The 23,898-nt window shown below is 46.4% G+C and overlaps 3 protein-coding genes across 3 annotated transcripts; all 3 read right to left on the minus strand.

Moving 5' to 3' along the window:
- Positions 1-6,227: 6,227 nt before the first annotated feature.
- LOC124286475 (putative ankyrin repeat protein RBE_0220) lies at positions 6,228-9,833 on the minus strand. The gene is made up of 2 exons (XM_046722853.1): positions 9,599-9,833; positions 6,228-7,147 (listed from the first exon to the last, which is right to left on the minus strand). Exons 1-2 carry the CDS (start codon positions 9,831-9,833, stop codon positions 6,228-6,230), a joined length of 1,155 nt encoding a protein of 384 aa, XP_046578809.1.
- A 6,398-nt stretch (positions 9,834-16,231) lies between these two features.
- On the minus strand, positions 16,232-16,888 carry LOC124286476 (serine/threonine-protein phosphatase 6 regulatory ankyrin repeat subunit C-like). Its single transcript, XM_046722854.1, has one exon. It carries the CDS (start codon positions 16,886-16,888, stop codon positions 16,232-16,234), a length of 657 nt encoding a protein of 218 aa, XP_046578810.1.
- Positions 16,889-17,036: 148 nt separating this feature from the next.
- LOC124286477 (ankyrin repeat domain-containing protein 50-like) lies at positions 17,037-18,593 on the minus strand. The gene has a single exon (XM_046722855.1). The coding sequence runs from the start codon at positions 18,495-18,497 to the stop codon at positions 17,037-17,039; it is 1,461 nt and encodes a 486-aa protein (XP_046578811.1). The 5' UTR covers positions 18,498-18,593.
- Positions 18,594-23,898: the final 5,305 nt, after the last annotated feature.

Here is a 23,898-nt window from a genome sequence, read left to right on the forward strand (position 1 = left end):
AGACCACTCTAGTCTCAGCCTCTTGTGTTGCACAGTAAGTGGAATTCCACAGAATGGGCGCCTTGACTTCAACTGGGCAGACTGTTTCTCACTGTACTGCAGGAAATTCGTATTCCTGTTGTTGTTCGGAATTGTATGTTGTCATGAACCGATTTCTAATATTCAATATTTGTAACGAAGCGATCTTGTTGGACTCTTGTCTTCCGTGGCCTTCCTCTTCCGGGTGGAATTGACACGTCACCTGCCTGTCGGTGTTTGTTCAATCGGGCTGGAAATCACACGTTTTGACTTCCCAAAATGACATGCTACCTCGTTTTCAGGTCTGCCACCATGTGCCATGCCAACAGCTTCCTATCGCTGTTTTTTTGTTAAATAGACTTTTGGGGGCATTTTGATACACAGATGTCACCATAATCTTGACAGGTTTTATACAGTGATTATGCATGTGCAAATCATGCTTCAACGATAACACGAGCTCCTTCATGCCTTCTCTAAGTCTGGTGAGTTTTGTTCGGATTGTTCATCAGGTTCGAATCCAGCATTGTCTTAAACATACACGACTTAAGTTAAGTGTGTCTTCTTATACAGGTGTTCCCTTAAATTTTGTTCCCAGTATATATGTACGGCATCGGGGCTCCACAGTGAATATATGTACAACATCGAGACCCCACAGTGCAATATACACTAAACGCCGAAAGAAACGCTACTCTCCTTCCTCCTGACGGAGGTACTCATGTTCAGCTGGCGTTGTGATGCGTGGACATCCACTTCTGGTCTGTCTCCAGTGATCCCAGTCTGTCTGGAGCCCTGAATACGTCTTATAACCGTGATACCGTGGCATCCGAGGGCGTTAGCAACAAAATTGTGTGTCAACCCAATCTGCACAATACTAATGGCTCGTTCTCTTTCTTCAGCTGTTAATCGTAGTATACTTCTCGTACTTGTGTATCATATCATCTTTTCTAGGCTCACTTTATACCATATAGAATCATTCTGCATGTGAAATGGATGCAAACACTGCTTGAATATTGCTGCGTTTTGGCGATTGATATTGTTATGTGTAAAGAGAAAATGAAAAATGTTACTTTGCAAGCAAAAATACCAACATTTTTTTCACAATATCAAAGACACGTTTTGCTTGTTTTCACTGATGCAAGTCAGCAAAACATGTTATAAAGATGGAAATCCTGGCAATGATTATTATACAATTTTACACACTCTACAACAGTTGTTTCTTGTTTTAATAGTTGATAAATGGTGACTTGACATGGTTTATCATTGTCCCAAAGCAGAATTCTATTTCAACCTTTCTTTTGGACATCGTTTATTTCGGCATGGACGAAAATAGGACAATTTAACTCTTCTGAAAAAGATGCATTTCACCTAAATAAGAATGCATTTGAGAACTCTTTTCCGTGATTTGCATAAAGTTGTGTTGTGAAGCTTTCTTGTAAACTAATACATTCTAACATGTCTTTGATAGTTTTCTAGTAATTCATAAAGGTAGGAGGGTAACGTTTCTTTTGGCGCTTAGTGTATGTTCAACATCGAATTCCCACAGTGAAATATATGTACAACATGGAGACCCCACAGTGAAAACATGTACAATATGGAGACCCCACAGTGAAAATATGTACAACATCGAGACCCCAGAGGGAAATATACTAGTATGTAAAACATCGAGCCCCCACAGGGAAAAATATGTTCAACAGAGAAGCCCCGGGCCCATAGTGAAGTATATGTTCACTATCGAGAGTCACCAGTGACCAGATCTCCGTCAGTCAGGCCGTCAGTCTCCTGGCATGTTCTGGTACAGTATACAACACACATTGTCAGGTTTAGTCGAGCTCTGGAGAGAGGCCACTGGCTGGTAGAACACCCAGGTAATCAACAAGCGTGTGTAGTGTAAGTTCAGTTTCACACGTGATGACTCGAGGTCACTGTACTGTGTCTGGGTGAGGTGTCAGTGTCTGTGTTACGGTGTCTCAGTGTACCGGCATTGTATGTCTACTACCCACATAACCCTCCACATAGACCCCCCAAACCCCAAACCCACTCACCCACACACACAACAGCAAACCAGACAGATAGACACACAAACATATACAAAAACAGACACACACACACACAGACAGACAGACACACACATACATACATCCACAGACAGGCACACACAGAGAGACAGACAAACAGAGACACACACATATACAAAAACAGACACACACAGACAGACAGAGAGACAGACAGACGCACACATACATATATACACAGACAGACACACACAGAGAGACAGACAGACACACACACATACATAAACACAAACACAGACACACACACACACACACACACAATCAAAATGATTCATGCTGGTTTGATGACATCCCCATTGATTCCGACCCAATGAGAGGGTGGTGGTTCAGGGGTGTTTCTGGGTGACCGGGTTGACATTGTGTTAACGTATTACACCAACCCAACAAACACATCATTACAGATACGTACCACAGATACGTCGTGATCATCAAACACGCCTGTGTAAGGTGGGGCTACAATAGTGCATTATGTACGAGAGCGTACAAGAGTGTGCAGGTATGTGCAAAGTTGTGCAAATGTGTGTGCAAATGACATGCCACACCACTATACAGATAGCTGGCGATTTGGCGGGAAGCACCTCGTTATAAAAGGAAATCAGGAGGCCCGGTACAGCCTGTCTATTAATACTCTTACATTGTAGTGTGTGTCAAACGTTCATGAATGTCGCTGTACAGTGTGCGGGGATATGTCATAGTCAGTATTAATCCCTAATAATCCAAATAATGTGTGCATTCGTCGTGCTCTAGGAAATGAGTTTAGAGATCTGTAGAGGGACGTAAAAGCCCTCGAACTAACTCACAACAGAATCAAGGTCTTTTTGTAACTGTCAAACCTCACACGACACAGAGTTGTTATTAGGCATGGTATTTCACTGAACAGAAAGCCAGAAGTTACTGGTCTACAGTTACTGTCTAAAGGCAAGCAGTTGTTACATAAAGAACAGTCAGTGATTGAGCATGGTTTTACACTGCTTGTATCTATGTCCTGGCTTCACGCGGGGACTCGAACCCCGGCCTCCATTGTGGAGAGCGAACGGCTTAACCACCAGGTTGCCCTGCTGTCCGGCTGATTCTGGACATCGAGAGACCAGGGTGTTGACCACACCATGTCAGCTTTCTGCAGTTTCTAACCTGGGAGTTGTTCCATCAACAGCTATATGACTACTGCCATTCGGCCAGCAATTGAATGACTGTGAACAACGACGCCTTTATCAGCTCTCATGCATAAACTGTGACTGGACTTGATGGCGACTGGCGGGGAACATGCCCGTTTACTGCTGCACATGAATTTGTTATACAGGGGAACATAACTGTCCACGTGTAGGCGTAAATAAAGAGTGAGCTTTTCACATCTGTCAAACACCTTGGAGTTGTGTGTTCAGCCACATGACACAGACGAAAGACGAACATGTATTGCAAATGGTTTTATTTTACTGTTTCATTTTTCATCTCACTCCTGAAACAGAATCCCTGTGTGACACTGGCCAAACGTGTGACACTAGAGAAACAAGGAAGGTAGAGAAGCTAGGATACGCTAACCTCCGCGGTCGATCTTGAGAATGCCTAGAAAGGTCATCTTGATTTCAAAAGAGTGGTGGGAAGACGTTTAGACATATCCCACAGAGATTTAATACCTGTTCAAAAAAGATGTCATGCGGTATAGCTAAATTAGACCTGAACTCAAGTCCACTCATCACATTCTTTGTGAGCGGACCCTACCTGTGTTACTTAACTACATAAACATACTTTACCAGATGGAATTTATCTACCAGAAAGCATTCAGAAATAAGAATTACACCGGTTTTTAAGGCACCAAAAGTCACAAGTGATGGAACGAAAATCACGCATTGTATCCGCGGCAGTTGAGTAGCAAGACGTACATGCAAAAAACACCAACTACAATGTTTTACATTTTGGTGCAGGCACACTGGATCTAAGAAATAGAACACACTGAACACATGTACAGCCAGTGCAAGTAGAGACTAGAGACTATCTGCATCCGGGAACGTGGGGAAAGTCGCTCTTTAATGTATGCCTGACATGTGTCAGTGTTTAGTGTTGGAGAAAGTCAAATAACGTCGGATAGTGACATTTACCACCTCGATGAAGTCACGACCAGGCCACGGTGATTTAAGAACAAGAGTAAATCTGAAAGATGAAAGCATGTGTAACTGATCCTGACACACCTAATGGACACAACTCAGTTCCTGAATGTACTGCGAATGTACAATCGGTACCAGTAACAATAAATAGAGAATCTCACCTGAGTGTCTTTTGATATCCAATATAGCACCAGGAGTTGATGAAGTAACAAATATCCGAGGCTTGCCGAGGATATTTGTACTTTTATCAACGAATGTTGATATATTTGATATCAGAAGACACGAGGGTGAGATTCTATTTATCATCAAAATCACTCTTCATTAGTTTTTAATTAAAAATGTACATCTCTGAACACAGTACTGCCATTAGATTTGCAGTGCAGCGATGTCATAGCATTGTGGCGTCATCAAGTTCATGACGCCATATCGTTGTCAGGGCATTGCACTGTCAAAACGAAATCAGTTTTTGATGATAAATCGAGTTACACAATTGTCCAGGTGACATGCGTCATACCTAAAACTGCGACAGTATTCGATCATGTTTCTTTGTTCGTGCAATGTCTGCTGCTGTTGCGCCATTTTTGTTTACATCCTTGACGTCTACACCCGGCAGCGGGAGGAGGTACTGCACCATCTGCACATTGCATTCCTCATCCCCCTCCAGCACAAGCGACGTGGAGGATGCTGTGACCGTCATCATCAACAACAGCTGAATCACAACCTTCCTGAAGAAGGAGATCCAACACGTCTATGTGACCTCCCTCTGCTGCCACCATGGCTGCTGTCTTCCCGTAGCGGCCTCTGCTGTTGATGTCAATAGACGTCTCCATCAGAACCTTCTCCACAATGTCCTTGTTTCCTCCACTAGAAGCCAGATGCAGTATGTTGTTATTGTAATCATCCACCAGCTTCATGTCGCCCCCCTTTTTTCACAAGTAAGTCAAATATAACTTTACAACCGCGGTTGGCTGCCACCATTAATGGCGTCCTTCCCTCTCGCCCAGCGCTGTTGATGTTGAAAAGGTGTTTGAACAGTAGATAGTTGACAATGCTCGCATTATCTCGGATGCAGGCCAGTTGGAGCATATCATCACCATAACTGTCCACGAGTAGAAGACGTGCATGTTCTCTCGTGAGTAGGTCCAACACGGGTCTGTTTCCTGACGTGCCGCCAACATGGCTGGTGTCTGTCCTCGGCGGTCTCTCGTGTCGATGTCAACAAGTTCAAGTTTCAGGAGTTCATTCACCATCTTCACATTGTTTCCTAAGCAGGCCAAATGTAGGATGTTCCTTCCATCAGCATCAACGTGTGAAACATCGCCCCCTTTACACACTGTGAAGTAGAAGACGTCAATGTTGTCAAACTCAGCCGCCATCATCATGGGAGTGCGGCCATGTTTTCCTTTACAGTTGATATCAAAATACCCTTCAGAGACAATATACTTCACCATCTCTGTGTGTCCTCCCATACACGCCACGTGGAGGATGTTGTCGTCATCCTCATCCAACACAAACACATCACACTGTTTTGTCAACAGGTACTTGAACACTTCTATATTGCCATTCTCAGCTGCCATCATCATGGCAGTTCGCCCCTTGTATTTCCCCCTTTTGTTGACGTCAAAGTTGAACCTTGAGAGTACATATTCCACCATATCCACATGACCTCCACGACAGGCTGCATGGAACACAGTATCTTCTTCATCATCATCAAGAGACAAATCGCATCCTTCACCCATAAGAAAATCGAAAACATCCTTACGGCCACTCTCTGCCGCAAGGATCAACATCCTCCCATCATTCAGTCCATCCGTAACATCCAGTGAAGCGATGTGCATTATCATTGGTAGATCCCCCTCCCACACAGGCAACATAAATAAGCTTGTTCCCAAAGCAGTCTCTAATGGTGATGTCCCCTCCTTTACGCCTGACGACCTCAAAGGCCTCCTTGTGCCCCGTCTCGGCTGCCGCCATCAGAGGAGTCCTCCCCTTTCTGTCCGTGCCATGGATGAGGGCCCTGTGTCGCTGGTTTCTTTCACATGTGTGCTGCACCATACTCCCCGTTGCCGCCCCTGCACGCCACGTGGAGGATGTTGTTGCCATCAAAGTCTTCCAGAGATCTGTCTCCTCCGTCTCGTAAGAGTAAGTTGTACACGTCTTTGTGTCCATACTCTGCAGCAACCATCAAGGGCGTTCTTCCATCATTCCTCCTACTGTTGATGCCTACAATGCGTTTTGAGAGGATATGCTGTACAATGTGTACCTTTCCTCCAGCACAGGCCACGTGGAGGATGTTCATCCCCTTGTCACCCAGCAGCGACGTCTGGCCTCCTTTCTCTACGATCAGGTCGAAAATCCGTTTGGTACCCGCCCACGCTGCCTTCATTAGCGGTGTCCTGCCCAAGTTCCCTCTACAGTTGATATTGAATATCCGACGTGAGAGCAGATCTTCAGCAATAAACAGATGGCCTTTAAGACATGCCAGGTGGAGAAGGTTGTCACCGTCATCTCCAACAAGTCTCATGTCGCAGTGTTTGTTGTTTACAAGTTCCAAGTAGACGTGTTTGCACCCATGACGTGCTGCCAACATCACCGGCGTCAATCCGCTTTTGCCTTTTACATTGATGTCAATATTTCCTTCAGAGAGAATCAACTTGACTATTTTTAGATTATTTCTGACGCAGGCAATATGCAGAATGGTGTTATTGTCTTTATCCACTGCCGACAGATCGGCTCCCTTCCGGCGGAGTAGCTTAAACAGGTCCACGTGCTGGCCATCTACTGCTGCCATCACTGGTGTCCTGCCGTTTGACCACTGGGTGTTGATGTCAACTCCATCTCGCCGTAAGATGCGAGTGACTTCATCCACGCTCCCCGAGCAGCAGGCACCGTACAGATCCGCGTTGTTGGTGGTACAGGACATCCTGACAGAAACATAGGCAGTGATTACTACGTCTGTCAAACACATTACACTCTGGACTCAAGTCCTTCTATGAGTTTTTTATGCTATGGTATTGATGCAATATTCTATCATAAAACACCATTCACAATGTAAATCTATATACAATGTCATGTATCTACATTTCGTTCTGTGGTAAATATCCATAATATTGTGTCATGATGACCTTCAGAGTTACCTGTTGTCCTGCTTTGTTTGTAGAATCAATCGACTTTTCTCTGTTAATCTCAGTTAATCCTAAGAACTGCTTACCTGTCTGTCTCACCTGCTTGTCTTGATCAGGCGGCTCGGCGGGGTCAGTAGCGCCTACTGAGCGTATAATCGCAGTAAACAGACAACATGTACGTAATATCCTGATAGCTTGCATTATTAAACTGTGAATGTACGTGGTCGACCGACAATGAATAGTTCTTTGGCGTCAGCAAGTTGTCAATGAATAATGTTACTGCATGTAGACATTCGTTACTGCACCCTGTCCTTCTGGACTGCATTCGAGCAGAGACGATGTATGCACCTATTTGTGCATGTACCAATCCTTCACTCAGAAGTATTGTTAATTTATAATTAATTCATTCCAAAGTTTTGTCATTCATCTGACACCAAACACTCCGTCACATTCGTCCTTATCTATGTTTGTCGTAAGAGTCGACTTACAGGACGTGGTCAGGCTCGCTGACTGGGTTGATGCATGTAATTATATCCCAGATCGATTATAGATCGATGCTCATGATGTCAGTCACTTCATTGTCTGTTTTAAACAGGGATATTTAAAGACCCCCGATAGGAATTATTCTTTGTCCGGGGTTAAATAAAGTTCTGGAAGAAATACATTTGTGAAAAGATTGAGACAATAAACTTTGATATTTGACCGGTGCAGATGTGGTCGATGTGGGTGTAGATGTGAGCCATGTGGGTGCAGATGTGGTCCATGTAGGTGTAAATGTGGCATTTGTCCGTGTATGTGGCCCATGTGGGTGAAGATGTGGTCCATGCAGGTGCAGATGTGGTCCATGTGGGTGTAGATGTGGTCCATGTAGGCTTAGATGTGGTCAATGTAGGTGTAGATGTGGTCCATGTGGGTGTAGATGTGGTCCTTCTGGGTGTAGATGTGGTCCATGTCGGTGTAGATGTGGTCCATATCGATCTAGAAGTGGTCTATGTTGGTGTAGATGTGGCCTTAGTCGGTGTAGATGTGGTCCATGTAGGTGTAGATGTGATCCATGTAGGTGTAGATGTGGCATTTGTCGGTGTATGTGGCCCATGTAGGTGTAGATGTGGCATTTGTCGGTGTATGTGGCCCATGTAGGTGTAGATGTGGCATTTGTCGGTGTATGTGGCCCATGTAGGTGTAGATGTGGCCCATGTGGGTGTAGATGTGGTCCATGAAGGTGGAGATGTGGTCCATGTTGGCGTAGATGTGGTCCATGTGGGTGTAGATGTGGTCCATGTGGGTGTAGATGTGATTCATGTGAGTGTAGATGTGGTTCATGTGGGTGTAGATGTGGCCCATGTGGGTGTAGATGTGGTCCATGTGGGTGTAGATGTGGCCCATGTGGGTGTAGATGTGGTCCATGTGGGTGTAGATGTGGTATATGTGGGTGTAGATATGGTCCATGTGGGTGTAGATGTGGTCCATGTTTGTGTAGATGTGGTTCATGTGGGTGCAGATGTGGTCCATGTGGGTGTAGATGTGGTTCATGTCGGTGTAGATGTGGTCTATGTTGGTGTAGATGTGGCCTTTGCAGCAGTAAATGTGGCCTTAGTCGGTGTAGATGTGGTCCATGTAGGTCTAGATGTGGTCCATGTTGGTGTAGATGTGATCCATCTAGGTGTAGATGTGGCATTTGTCGGTGTATATTGCCCATGTAGGTGTAGATGTGGTCCATATAGGTGTAGATGTGGTCCATGTGGGTGTAGATGTGGTCCATGTGGGCGTAGATGTGGTCCATGTGGGTGTAGATGTGGTCCATGTTGGCGTAGATGTGGTCCATGTGGGTGTAGATGTGGTCAATGTGGGTGTAGATGTGGTCCATGTAGGTGTAGATGTGGTCGATGTGGGTGTAGATGTTGCCAAAGTGGGTGTAAATGTGGCCCATGTGGGTGTAGATGTTGCCAAAGTGGGTGTAAATGTGGCCCATGTCCGTGTAGATGTGGTCCATGCAGGTGTAGAAGTGGTCCATGTCGGTGTAGATGTGGTTCATGTCGGTGTAGATGTGGTCCATATAGGTGTAGATGTGGTCCATATAGGTGTAGATGTTATCCATGTGGGTGTAGATGTGGTCCTTGTAGGTGTAGATGTGGCATTTGTCGGTGTATGTGGCACAAGTAGGTGTAGATATGGTCCATGTGGGTGTAGATGTGGTCCATATAGGTGTAGATGTGGTCCATGTGGGTGTAGATGTGGTCCATGTGGGTGTATATTTGGCCCATGTCTGTGTGGATGTGACCCATGTGGGTGTAGATGTGGTCCATATAGGTGTAGATGTTATCCATGTGGGTGTAGACGTGGTCCATGTCTGTGTAGACGTCGTCAATGTCGTTGTAGATGTTGTCCATGCAGGTGTAGAAGTGGTCCATGTCGGTGTGGATGTGGCCCATGTCGGTGTAGATGTGGTCCATGTCGGTGTAGATGTGGTCCATATAGGTGTAGATGTTATCCATGTGGGTGTAGATGTGGTCCATGTAGGTGTAGATGTGGCATTTGTCGGTGTATGTGGCCCAAGGAGGTGTAGATATGGTCCATGTGGGTGTAGATGTGGTCCATATAGGTGTAGATGTGGCATTTGTCGGTGTATGTCGCCCATGTAGGTGTAGGTGTGACCCATGTAGGTGTAGATTTGGTCCATGTGGCTGTAGATGTGGTCCATGTGGGTGTAGATGTGGTCCATGTTGGTGTAGATGTGGTTCATGAGGGTGTAGATGTGGTCCATGTCGATGTAGATGTGGTCTATGTTGGTGTAGATGTGGCCTTTGTAGCAGTAAATGTGGCCTTAGTCGGTGTAGATGTGGTCCATGTATGTGTGGATGTGGTCCTTGGGGGCGTAGATGTGGTCCATGTGGGTGTAGATGTGGTCCATGTCGGTGTAGATGTGGTCCATGTGGGTGTAGATGTGGTCCATGTTGGTGTAGATGTGGTCCATGTGGGTGCAGATGTGGTCAATGTAGGTGTAGATGTGGTCCATGTGGTTGTAGATGTGGTCTATGTTGGGGTAGATGTGGCCTTTGTAGCAGTAGATGTGGCCTTAGTCGGTGTAGATGTGGTCCATGTAGGTGTAGATGTTATCCATGTGGGTGTAGACGTGGTCCATGTCTGTGTAGACGTCGTCAATGTCGTTGTAGATGTTGTCCTTGCAGGTGTAGAAGTGGTCCATGTCGGTGTGGATTTGGCCCATGTCGGTGTAGATGTGGTCCATGTCGGTGTAGATGTGGTCCATATAGGTGTAGATGTTATCCATGTGGGTGTAGATGTGGTCCATATAGGTGTAGATGTGGCATTTGTCGGTGTATGTGGCCCAAGTAGGTGTAGATATGGTCCATGTGGGTGTAGATGTGGTCCATATAGGTGTAGATGTGGCATTTGTCGGTGTATGTCGCCCATGTAGGTGTAGGTGTGGCCTATGTAGGTGTAGATTTGGTCCATGTGGCTGTAGATGTGGTCCATGTGGGTGAAGATGTGGTCCATGTTGGTGTAGATGTGGTTAATGAGGGTGTAGATCTGGTCCATGTCGGTGTAGATGTGGTCTATGTTGATGTAGATGTGGCCTTTGTAGCAGTAAATGTGGCCTTAGTCGGTGTAGATGTGGTGCATGTATGTGTGGATGTGGTCCTTGGGGGCGTAGATGTGGTCCATGTGGGTGTAGATGTGGTCCATGTGGGTGTAGATGTGGTCCATGTGGGTGTAGATGTGGTCCATGTTGGTGTAGATGTGGTTCAAGTGGGTGCAGATGTGGTCAATGTAGGTTTAGATGTGGTCCATGTGGGTGTAGATGTGGTCTATGTTGGGGTAGATGTGGCCTTTGTAGCAGTAGATGTGGCCTTAGTCGGTGTAGATGTGGTCCATGTAGGTGTAGATGTGGTCCATGTGGGTGTAGATGTGATCCATCTAGGTGTAGATGTGGCATTTGTCGGTGTATGTGGCCCATGTAGGTGTAGATGTGGTCCATATAGGTGTAGATGTGGTCCATGTGGGTGTAGATGTGGTCCATGTTGGCGTAGATGTGGTCCATGTGGGTGTAGATGTGGTCAATGAGGGTGTAGATGTGGTCCATGTGGGTGTAGATGTTGTCGATGTGGGTGTAGATGTTGCGAAAGTGGGTGTAAATGTGGCCCATGTGGGTGTAGATGTTGCCAAAGTGGGTGTAAATGTGGCCCATGTCCGTGTAGATGTGGTCCATGCAGGTGTAGAAGTGGTCCATGTCGGTGTAGATGTGGTCCATGTCGGTGTAGATGTGGTCCATATAGGTGTAGATGTGGTCCATATAGGTGTAGATGTTATCCATGTGGGTGTAGATGTGGTCCTTGTAGGTGTAGATGTGGCATTTGTCGGTGTATGAGGCACAAGTAGGTGTAGATGTTGTCCATGTAGGTGTAGATGTGGTTCATGTGGGTGTAGATGTAGTCCATGTGGGTGTAGATGTGGTCCATATGGGTGTGTATTTGGTCCATGTCGGTCTAGATGTTGTCCATGTAGGTGTAGATGTGGTTCATGTGGGTGTAGATGTGGTCCATGTGGGTGTAGATGTGGTCCATATGGGTGTAGATGTGGTCCATGTGCGTGTAGATGTTATCCATGTGGGTGTAGATGTGGTCCTTGTAGGTGTAGATGTGGCATTTGTCGGTGTAGATGTGGTCCATGTTGGTGTAGATGTGGTCCATATAGGTGTAGATGTGGTCCATGTGCGTGTAGATGTGGTCCATGTGGGTGTAGATGTGGTCCATGTGGGTGTGTATTTGGCCCATGTCGGTCTAGATGTTGTCCATGTAGGTGTAGATGTGGTTCATGTGGGTGTAGATGTGGTCCATGTGGGTGTAGATGTGGTCCATATGGGTGTAGATGTGGTCCATGTGCGTGTAGATGTGGTCCATGTGGGTGTGTATTTGGCCCATGTCGGTCTAGATGTTGTCCATGTAGGTGTAGATGTGGTTCATGTAGGTGTAGATGTGGCCCATGTGGCTGTAGATGTGGTCCATATGGGTGTAGATATGGTCCATATAGGTGTAGATGTTATCCATGTGGGTGTAGACGTGGTCCATGTCTGTGTAGACGTCGTCCATGTCGTTGTAGATGTTGTCCATGCAGGTGTAGAAGTGGTCCATGTCGGTGTAGATGTGGTCCATATAGGTGTAGATGTTATCCATGTGGGTGTAGATGTGGTCCATGTAGGTGTAGATGTGGCATTTGTCGGTGTATGTGGCCCAAGTAGGTGTAGATATGGTCCATGTGGGTGTAGATGTGGTCCATATAGGTGTAGATGTGGCATTTGTCGGTGTATGTCGCCCATGTAGGTGTAGATGTGGCCCATGTAGGTGTAGATATGGTCCATGTGGCTGTAGATGTGGTCCAAATAGGTGTAGATGTGGTCCATGTGGGTGTATTTTTGGCCCATGTCGGTCTAGATGTGGTCCATGTAGGTGTAGATGTGGTCCATGTGGGTGTAGATGTGGTCCATGTCGGTGTGGATGTGGCCCATGTGAGTGTAGATGTGATCCATGTGGGTGTAGATGTGGTCCATATAGGTGTAGATGTTATCCATGTGGGTGTAGACGTGGTCCATGTCGGTGTAGATGTCGTCCATGTCGTTGTAGATGTGGTTCATGTGGGTGTAGATATGGTCGATGTGGGTGTAGATGTGGTCCAAGTCGGTTAAGATATGGTCCTTGTGGGTGTAGATGTGGTTCATGTGGGTGTAGATGTGGCCCATGTCGGTTAAGATATGGTCCTTGTGGGTGTAGATGTGGTCTATGTGGGTGTAGATATGGTCCATGAGGGTGTAGATGTGGCCCATGTGGGTGTAAATGTTGTCGATGTGGGTGTATATGTGGTCCAAGTGAGTGCAGATGTGGTCCATGTAGGTGTAGATGTGGTCTATGTTGGTGTAGATGTGGCCTTTGTAGCAGTAGATGTGGCCTTAGTCGATGTAGATGTGGTCCATGTGGGTGTAGATGTGGTCCATGTGAACGTAGATGTGGTCCATGTAGGAGTAGATGTGGTTCATGCAGGTGTAGATGTGACCCATGTCGGTGTGGATGTGGCCCATGTGGGCGTAGATATTGCCTTTGTAGAAGTAGATGAGGCCTTAGTCGGTGTAGATGTGGTCCATGTCGGTTAAGATATGGTCCTTGTGGGTGTAGATGTGGTCTATGTGTGTGTAGATGTGGTCCATGTGGGTGTAGATGTGGTCCATGTGGGCGTAGATGTGGTCCATGTAGGTGTAGATGTTGTTCATGTTGGTGTATATGTTTTCCATGTGGGTGTAGATGTGGTCCATGTTGGTGTAGATATGGTCCATGAGGGTGTAGATGTGGCCCATGTGGGTGTAAATGTTGTCGATGTGGGTGTAGATGTTGTCCATGTCGGTGTAGATGTTGCCCTTGTCGGTGTAGATGTGGCCCATGTGGGTGTAAATGTTGTCCATGTGGGTGTAGATGTGGACCATGTCTGTGTAGATGTGGTCCATGTAGGTGTAGATGTGGCCCTTGTCGGTGTAACTGTGGTCCATGTGGGTGTAGATGTGGTCTATGTCGGTGTAGATGTGGTCCATGTGGGTGTATATGTGGCGCATGTCGGTGTAGATGGGCCCATGTCGGTGTAGATGTGGCCCATGTCGGTGTAGATGTGGCCCATGTCGGTGTAGATGTACTTCTGTAGTTGTACCTAAACCACGGTGCATCTGTCACGTTCAAGTAAGGCATGATAATTCCTCAATGAACGTGCAGCTCAATGGAATGGCTGATGCATTGATGCAATGTGAAGTATGTACTTTATGATAGCAATTGCGCTCTGAACAGAGACAAATCGTCACTGCTTTTTGTCCACCTTGGAAAGGTTTGACAATATTCACGCGCCGACAAGTTACATTAAATACGTTAAGGACGTTATATAGAAATGTCTCCACGCCTTATTTGTTCCCGAAAGTACTGTACAAGAGCCACTTCACCACGACATGTCCCCCAGTGTGTGTTTGTCTATTGAAATAACAAATGCTGCTTAACTGTGAGGGAAAGTCTTCTGAAGAAAAGAAGTTACACTGGTGCCCGAGCAAGTCAGTAATTGTGTATGTCGACCTCAGTCCTGTACGTCTTGAATCAAGGGTGGCAAATCATCGATTACAGATTACAAATCACTAACAAATACGCAAACACTATTACAACAGACCCGCTCCACGTGAAGCTCGTCACGTGACACGGCCATACAGCAGGCGCTTTATACTCACTTCAAAAACTCACGTTACGCCTTGTCATTGGTTTTCCGGTCGAGCTAGTGGCTGAATATTTTTGTTTATTGAACACACAAAGATAAGAAGCAGGACGCAATGCATGATTCCAAAAAAATACGGACCTCAGTGATCCAAATGTTGTGAACAGATTTGGTTCGACTCAGTCACGTGTTTGTCAGAGCGTCGTTTTACCTGAAGTGTTGATCTTAATATCAATCACTGGATTGTCGGGTCCTATTCCTGGCAGTACAGACTGGTATTAGGAATACACAACACCTTTCTGAAAGTGGCTAGACGTAACATCATGTTAATAATATATTTTCTATTATCCTTTCTTGGTAAAGTACAAGTTGTAGTACTATGTGGGTGCCATGTCATGTGGACGCCGCCACGAAGATGGGATGTTGCTGTATACCGCCATAACATGACTGTCGAATATAAAACAGATTTAATCAAACTGTATCCAGTATTAGCTCATTGTATGTGTAGACGCTATGCGTCCAGTGGAGGACTGGAGGATAAAATCTATATATATGTTGCGTTTGTAAGAAATATGGAATGAATAGTATTACCATGTACGTCATAACAGCAGCTGCATTAATATATTTAACGTTGTTAACTTGGTTAAATAGGAGTGGAGAGAGAGGGGAGAGGGAGAGAGAGGGAGACTGAGAGTGAGAGAGAGAGGGAGAGAGATAGAGAGAGAGGGAGAGAGAGGGGAGGGAGGTAGAGAGAAGAGTTTTTGTCAGAGAGAGCATGTGTATACGTGTGATAGAGACTGTATGTATACGTGTGCTAGAGAGAGTGTACGTATGGGGTACGTATGGGGAGGGTGTATACGTGTGTGAGAGGTAGAGTGTGTGTATACGTGCGATAGAGACTGTATGTACGTGCGAAAGAAAGTGTGTGTGTACGTATGGGGGAGGGTGCATACGTGTGAGAGAGTGTGTGTATACGTGTGTTTGTTAAGCCCTGTCCCGGCCATTCACAACTGTGCGCGGACCGTTGTATAGATCCATTATCTGACATTCTCAATCGATAATACGGTTTCCTTACAGAGTCTCACGTCATCGAGCATTAAGTTTATGTAGTATCTTAAAGGCTTTCTAACTCACATTGAAATGTTTGAAAAGGTTCAAGTATTTTAGTCCCCTGAGCTGACAACTACATAACGGCTGGTGATTGCCTCTCCCCGTCAGCACAGTGTCAACACGTGCAGCGATCCCGGCTATGGACATGCATACATGTGGATCATGACAACACAAGGTATGCATTCTGTCAGCGGTGGCACACATATTGTCGAATTATTAAACAGGCACACTCCGTTCATGGTCTGCCAGTTATATACAATACACGCATCACGCTCAGTCACACAGCAAGCGTGTATACGTCTGTAGTATCAGGATCATGGTTGGGTTTAGAGACAAAAACACCATTCTCGTTATGTGATTTTAATTTACTAATCATATACTTGTTTTACAGAAAAAAAGCACAGCTAGTAAAACAGGAAACAAAAGGACAACGAAATCGAAATATTTGCAGTTTTGATACTATATAGAACTATTTTCCCGTCACCAGGGATCTGTACATCTCATCATATGGGTGGATGTCCTGCTGGGACAGAGTGGACAGAGATGACCAGCATCACGTGGACATGCTGTCGGAGAGAGACTGGTGACCCTGTTCTCTGGCTACCATGGCAGCTGTAGACCCGAAGTGGTTTCTCGCCGCCACGTCGACCATGTCCATCTGGATGATGTGGTTCACCATCCTCTCATTCCCTCCACTGCACGCAACATGGAGGACGTTGTCCCCATTCACTGTCAACACAGACACGTCACATTCTTCACTGACGAGAAAGTCAAGCACCTTAATGTGCCCATGCTTTGCTGCCAACATGAGCGGTGTCATTCCCAGGAGTTCTGTACAGTTGATGTCGACCAAGTCGCGCAGGACCACGTACTCCACCATCTCCAGGTGGCCGCCGCTGCAGGCAACGTGCAGCAGGTTATCGCCTTCGTCATTGACGACAGACACATCGGCTCCCCGTCTGATCAGAAGGTCCACCACGCTCACATAACCCATGCGAGCCGCGACCATCACTGCTGTCCGCCCGTACTGGTTCCTGGTGTCCAGGTGTACATGGTATTTGTACAGGATGTGCTTCACCATGTCCACGTGACCTCCATAGCAAGCCACATGGAGGATGTTGTCCCCGTGGTCACTGACCAGTGCCACATCGCCGCCTCTGCTGACCAGCAGGTCAAACACTCCTTTATGACCCCAGCGAGCGGCGATCATGACAGGGGTTCGGCCGTACTCGCCTCTGCTGTTGATGTCCACGACATGCTTGGACAGGATATACTTCACAATGTCTGTGTTGCCGCCGATACACACCACGTGGAGGATGTTGTTGTTGTAGTCATCCACCAGAGACACGTCACCACCTTTACTGATGAGCAAGTCCAGCACGTCTCTGTGTCCCCCCCTCAGCTGCTGCCATCAGCGGCGTTCCCCCGTACTGACCTCCACTGTTGATGTCTACGATGTCCAGAGAGATGATACACTCCACCATCGTCACGTGTCCTCCAATACAGGCAACATGAAGGATGCTGTCGCCGTTGTCGTCAACACATTCCAGGTCACTTCCTTTACAGACAAGAAAGTAAAACACATCTCGATGTCCAGACTCGGCAGCTAGCATCACCGCAGTCCTCCCGTACCTGCCTCTGCTGTTGATGTCAGCATTACTCAGTGAGAGGACATATTTCACCATTTCTACATCATGTCCCAAGGAAGCGATGTGTAGGATGTTGTTACCGTCATCGTCCACCAAGGATGGGTCACCGCCTTTACGAACGAGGACATCAAACACTTGTCTGTTTCCCGCTAAAGCTGCCACCATGAGTGGCGTCCGTCCCCCCTTCCCCCGACAGTTGATGTCAAACAGATCCAGACTGAGGACATACAGCACCGTCTCATCATGGCCTCCAAGACAGGCTATGTGGAGGAGGTTGTTGCGATCGGCATCAGTCACAGACAAATCACACCCATGCTGTTTAAGTACATCAATTACTGTTGTGTGACCCCTCTCTGCTGCAAACATCAGCGGCGTGCGTCCATTGCTCCCTGTACTGGTGATTCCAGCAATGTTGTCGGAGATGACACGTCGTACAATCTCCACACATCCACCACGACACGCCATGTGAAGTATGTTATTGTTGCTAGTGTCTTTTAGCGACAAGTCAGCTCCTTTACTGACCAGCAAGTCGAACACACCTCTGTGACCTCCCTCTGCTGCAAGCATCAATGGCGTCTGTCCGTTGCCTGATTTATTGTTGATACGGGCGATGCGTTTAGAGAGAAAATGGAGTACCATGTTGTTACTTCCACCCCGACACGCCGCATGGAGGACGTTTTCACCATTAGAGTCCACAAGTGATACATCACCACCATCATCAACAAGTACATTTAACACGCCCCTGTGTCCATACATCGCCGCAATCATCACGGGTGTCCGCCCATTCATTCCCCGGCAGTTGACGCCGACAATGTGCTTAGACAGGATGTGCTTGACCATAGGCACATTGTCTCTATGACAGGCCAGGTGTAAGATGGTGTCGCCTTGTTCGCTCACTAGAGATAGATCCGCTCCAACCCTCTCCAGGAGATCAAACAGACTAACATGCCCACCCCATGCCGCTTTCATGACTGGTGTTCGTCCGAACTTCCCTCGACTGTTTATATCTATAAAGTTTTGTGAGAGGATGTATTTCACTATCTCTATATTACCTCCCAAACAGGCGAAGTGGAGAATGTTGTCATCATCATTGCTCACGCGAGTTACGTCACTTCCGTTTGTAACAAGGAAGTGGAACACCTCCTCATGTCCACACCTGGCTGCTAGCATCACCGGTGTCCTGCCGACCCGCCCTTCAGCGTTCACGTCAGTTTGACCGCTGGACACCAGGTGTTGGACTTGATGCAACTTGCCTCTTTTACAGGCGACGTGGAGGTCACTGTCAGAACTCGCCGCGTGGAGTGGAGGAGGGACATGATCGACATTGATGTGACCTTCACCTTCCGAAGATGGAGGAGGAGAGGAAGCGCTCTCTGTTGTCTCTGCAACATCAAATATATGTTCAAACCATGCGTGTTTGTTTTGCCTAAAAAGAAGCTGTAGCTCAGCTAAGACAGACACTTACAAGTTGAGTTTTTCTGATATGCAACTCTTGATATTAGTGGCAATATAACCCGACAAATTTAATGATATGTGACGCACTTAAGTAAAGAAAGATGCACTATACATCACAAAGAGCTGGGATGGGTGAGGGAGGGTGAGAGGTGGTAGAGAGGGGGTTGAGGAGAATGGCGCGGATTCAGGCTTCAGTACTCATAGAGGCACCATAGATTCTTAGCAGTGCAGGAATACACGGGTAACACGCACACAGACACACACGCACGCGCACACATACTTACACGTGTACACCTTACACACATATCCATCCACCAGGAGACATAGCTACGTATCTCCTTGACAACCATCAACTATTGCAGTACACATAATTCGTGATATCCTGCTCTATAAGATTTGTTCCAGCAGAGTGGTTGGTTTACATGGTGAATCATTACTCCTTTCGTTAATACTTTATCCAAGATAACGACCAGATACTATACATGTGATCAGCTCCCCTACAACAAGCCCAGTGATTCTATTTCCAGCACAATGAAGAGAAGATGCTACAGCTACAGCAGGTCAGTTGAGCTGACATCACCTTGCTTAGAGTCGATGGTGACCATACCTTCAAATCTGCCAGGATTCTCCATCACGATGCCGTATCTGCATCAGTCCTTCTGTCTGCAGCCAGCCTCACAAAGATGAACGATGCTTGTAGTGCACTAAAACTGAATCAAAAGAAATTTAAATCATTTCTATGAATGTACAATCATTGTTTGAAAAAAGGATATTAAGCAGTTGACGTTTCAGTCGACTGGGACCATTTCTAGATGTGTTGGTGTCGGAGATGTGAGACCACAAAGTTATTTTCGAAATTGTCATTCTTGAAAATGTTCTAAAATAAGTACTTCACTTAGTATAAACACCTGACTTTAAAATACATTGATGCCTCATGTCATACAATACTGACGGCCTGTCCCCCCAAGTAAATCAGACTGCATAATGATATAGCTCTACCAGCACGTCCATGTTGGCAACCCTGCAGGTGATGGTGATACAGTATTTTCAAAACCTGGAAAGATGCATAATATTTGGGATATTAGTTTACCCATATACATGCCCTACTCTGCCGGTAATACATTTAATTATAAAAAGTAAGACCCGGTGGTTCAACACTGCCTCCTCCAACGCCCCTGCCAAACTACTGTTTCCTGTAAACAGTCAGCTCTGGAGCGGACAATGCGGGGACAATAACACGACCCACGCCATCGCGATATGACGTCACGCTGTCCGTCAGGCCTGATCACACCAACAATATCGGGGGAGCATATTGACAGTCAGCTCTGGAACGGACAATGCGGGGACAAAAACACGACCCACGCCATCGCGATATGACGTCACGCTGTCCGTCAGGCCTGATCACACCAACAATATCGGGGGAGCATATTGACAGTCAGCTCTGGAGTGGACAATGCGGGGACAATAACACGACCCACGCCATCGCGATATGACGTCACGCTGTCCGTCAGGCCTGATCACACCAACAATATCGGGGGAGCATATTGACAGTCAGCTCTGGAGTGGACAATGCGGGGACAATAACACGACCCACGCCATCGCGATATGACGTCACGCTGTCCGTCAGGCCTGATCACACCAACAATATCGGGGAGCATATTGACTGGAGTGGAGTCCCAGCCATCGCGATATGACGTGCTGTCCGTCAGCGGATCACCAACAATATCGGGGAGCATATTAAGTCAGCTCTGGAGTGGACAATGCGACAATAACACGACCCACGCCATCGCGATATGACGTCACGCTGTCCGTCAGGCCTGATCACACCAACAATATCGGGGGAGCATATTGACAGTCAGCTCTGGAGCGGACAATGCGGGGACAATAACACGACCCACGCCATCGCGATATGACGTCACGCTGTCCGTCAGGCCTGATCACACCAACAATATCGGGGGAGCATATTGACAGTCAGTCAGTAGGCATTTATGTCACCGCAATCTTCCGTCCATGTTGTAGGCATTGACACCAACAATCAGCTGGACCATCAAGGTCATATTGGAATAATTTATCACCGTGACCTGGAACAGAATGATATGCCCAACCCTGCCTTAACACGTCAACCCTGCCTTAACACGTCAACCTTTAACACAACCATGCCTTAACACGTCAACCCTGCCTTAACACGTCAACCCTGCCTTAACACGTCAACCCTGCCTTAACACGTCAACCCTGCCTCAACACGTCAACCCTGCCTCAACACGTCAACCCTGCCTCAACACGTCAACCCTGCCTGAACACGTCAACCCTGCCTTAACACGTCAACCCTGCCTTTAACACGTCAACCCTGCCTTTAACTCAACCTTGCCTTAACACGTCAACCCTGCCTTAACACAACCAGCCTTAACACGTCAACCCTGCCTTAACACGTCAACCCTGCCTTAACACGTCAATCCTGCCTTAACACGTCAACCCTACATTAACACGTCAACCCTGCCTTAACATGTCAACCCTGCCTTAACATGTCAACCCTGCCTTAACACGTCAACCCTGCATTAACACGTCAACCCTGCCTTATCACGTCAACCATGCCACCATATGTTTCATCGTTCCATGCTAACAACAGACATAGAGGACGACATGGAACATTCACAAGAAATACGAGTATCAATACAACACAGGATTTCATATACGACTAAGTTGTGAATTACGAAGAGAATAAGTCACGATCACCGTACCTGTAGCGCCCAACTCTGTCCCAGGACAAACTCCCCCGACGGTCTAACACAGGACAGGTGACAGGTTGTACGTATTGTGTATACACGTGCAAGCCTGGGCATGGCACACCTGAAGGTGAAGACTCACAATGTGTCCGGTAAGTATGCCAAGTACAGTGTTGGTAATGCTGGATATGTAGTACTGCCAGCTATGAGGTAACCATTACTCTGTTACTGTTGATTGTAGTACCGCCAGCTATGAGGTAACCATTACTCTGTTACTGTTGTAAGTATGCCAAGTACAGTGTTGGTGCTGCTGGATATGTAGTACCGCCAGCTATGAGGTAACCATTACTCTGTTACTGTTGTAAGTATGCCAAGTACAGTGTTGGTGCTGCTGTATATGTAGTACCGCCAGCTATGAGGTAACCATTACTCTGTTACTGTTGTAAGTATGCCAAGTACAGTGTTGGTGCTGCTGGATATGTAGTACCGCCAGCTATGAGGTAACCATTACTCTGTTACTGTTGTAAGTATGCCAAGTACAGTGTTGGTGCTGCTGTATATGTAGTACCGCCAGCTATGAGGTAACCATTACTCTGTTACTGTTGATGCCAAGTACAGTGTTGGTACTGCTTGATATGTAGTACCGCCAGCTATGAGGTAACCATTACTCTGTTACTGTTGATGCCAAGTACAGTGTTGGTACTGCTGGATATGTAGTACCGCCAACTATGAGGTAACCATTACCTGTTACTGTTGTAAAAACGTATGCCAAGTACAGTGTTGGTACTGCTGGATATAGTACCGCCAGCCATGAGGTAACCATTACTCTGTTACTGTTGTAAGTATGCCAAGTACAGTGTTGGTACTGCTGGATATAGTACCGCCAGCTATGAGGTAACCATTACTCTGTTTCTGTTGTAAGTATGCCAAGTACAGTGTTGGTACTGCTGGATATAGTACCGCCAGCTATGAGGTAACCATTACTCTGTTACTGTTGTAAGTATGCCAAGTACAGTGTTGGTACTGCTGGATATAGTACCGCCAGCTATGAGGTAACCATTACCTGTTTCTGTTGTAAGTATGCCAAGTACAGTGTTGGTACTGCTGGATATAGTACCGCCAGCCATGAGGTAACCATTACCTGTTACTGTTGTAAGTATGCCAAGTACAGTGTTGGTACTGCTGGATATAGTACCGCCAGCTATGAGGTAACCATTACCTGTTACTGTTGTAAAGTATGTCAAGTTACAGTGTTGGTGCTGCTGGATATGTAGTACCGCCAGCTATGAGGTAACCATTACTCTGTTACTGTTGATGCCAAGTACAGTGTTGGTGCTGCTGGATATGTAGTACCGCCAGCTATGAGGTAACCATTACTCTGTTACTGTTGTAAGTATGCCAAGTACAGTGTTGGTACTGCTGGATATAGTACCGCCAGCTATGAGGTAACCATTACTCTGTTACTGTTGTAAGTATGCCAAGTACAGTGTTGGTACTGCTGGATATAGTACCGCCAGCTATGAGGTAACCATTACTCTGTTACTGTTGTAAGTATGTCAAGTACAGTGTTGGTGCTGCTGGATATGTAGTACCGCCAGCTATGAGGTAACCATTACTCTGTTACTGTTGATGCCAAGTACAGTGTTGGTGCTGCTGGATATGTAGTACTGCCAGCTATGAGGTAACCATTACTCTGTTACTGTTGTAAGTATGCCAAGTACAGTGTTGGTGCTGCTGGATATGTAGTACTGCCAGCTATGAGGTAACCATTACTCTGTTACTGTTGTAAGTATGCCAAGTACAGTGTTGGTACTGCTGGATATAGTACCGCCAGCTATGAGGTAACCATTACTCTGTTACTGTTGTAAGTATGCCAAGTACAGTGTTGGTACTGCTGGATATAGTACTGCCAGCTATGAGGTAACCATTACTCTGTTACTGTTGTAAGTATGCCAAGTACAGTGTTGGTAATGCTGGATATGTAGTACCGCCAGCTATGAGGTAACCATTACTCTGTTACTGTTGTAAGTATGCCAAGTACAGTGTTGGTGCTGCTGGATATGTAGTACCGCCAGCTATGAGGTAACCATTACTCTGTTACTGTTGTAAGTATGCCAAGTACAGTGTTGGTGCTGCTGGATATGTAGTACCGCCAGCTATGAGGTAACCATTACTCTGTTACTGTTGTAAGTATGCCAAGTACAGTGTTGGTGCTGCTGTATATGTAGTACCGCCAGCTATGAGGTAACCATTACTCTGTTACTGTTGTAAGTATGCCAGGTACAGTGTTGGTGCTGCTGGATATGTAGTACCGCCAGCTATGAGGTAACCATTACTCTGTTACTGTTGTAAGTATGCCAAGGGCACAGTGTTGGTGCTGCTGGATATGTAGT

This window comes from Haliotis rubra, unplaced genomic scaffold (genome assembly GCF_003918875.1).
Source record: "Haliotis rubra isolate DU_JTF1 unplaced genomic scaffold, ASM391887v1 Scf384, whole genome shotgun sequence".
NCBI lineage: Eukaryota > Metazoa > Mollusca > Gastropoda > Lepetellida > Haliotidae > Haliotis > Haliotis rubra.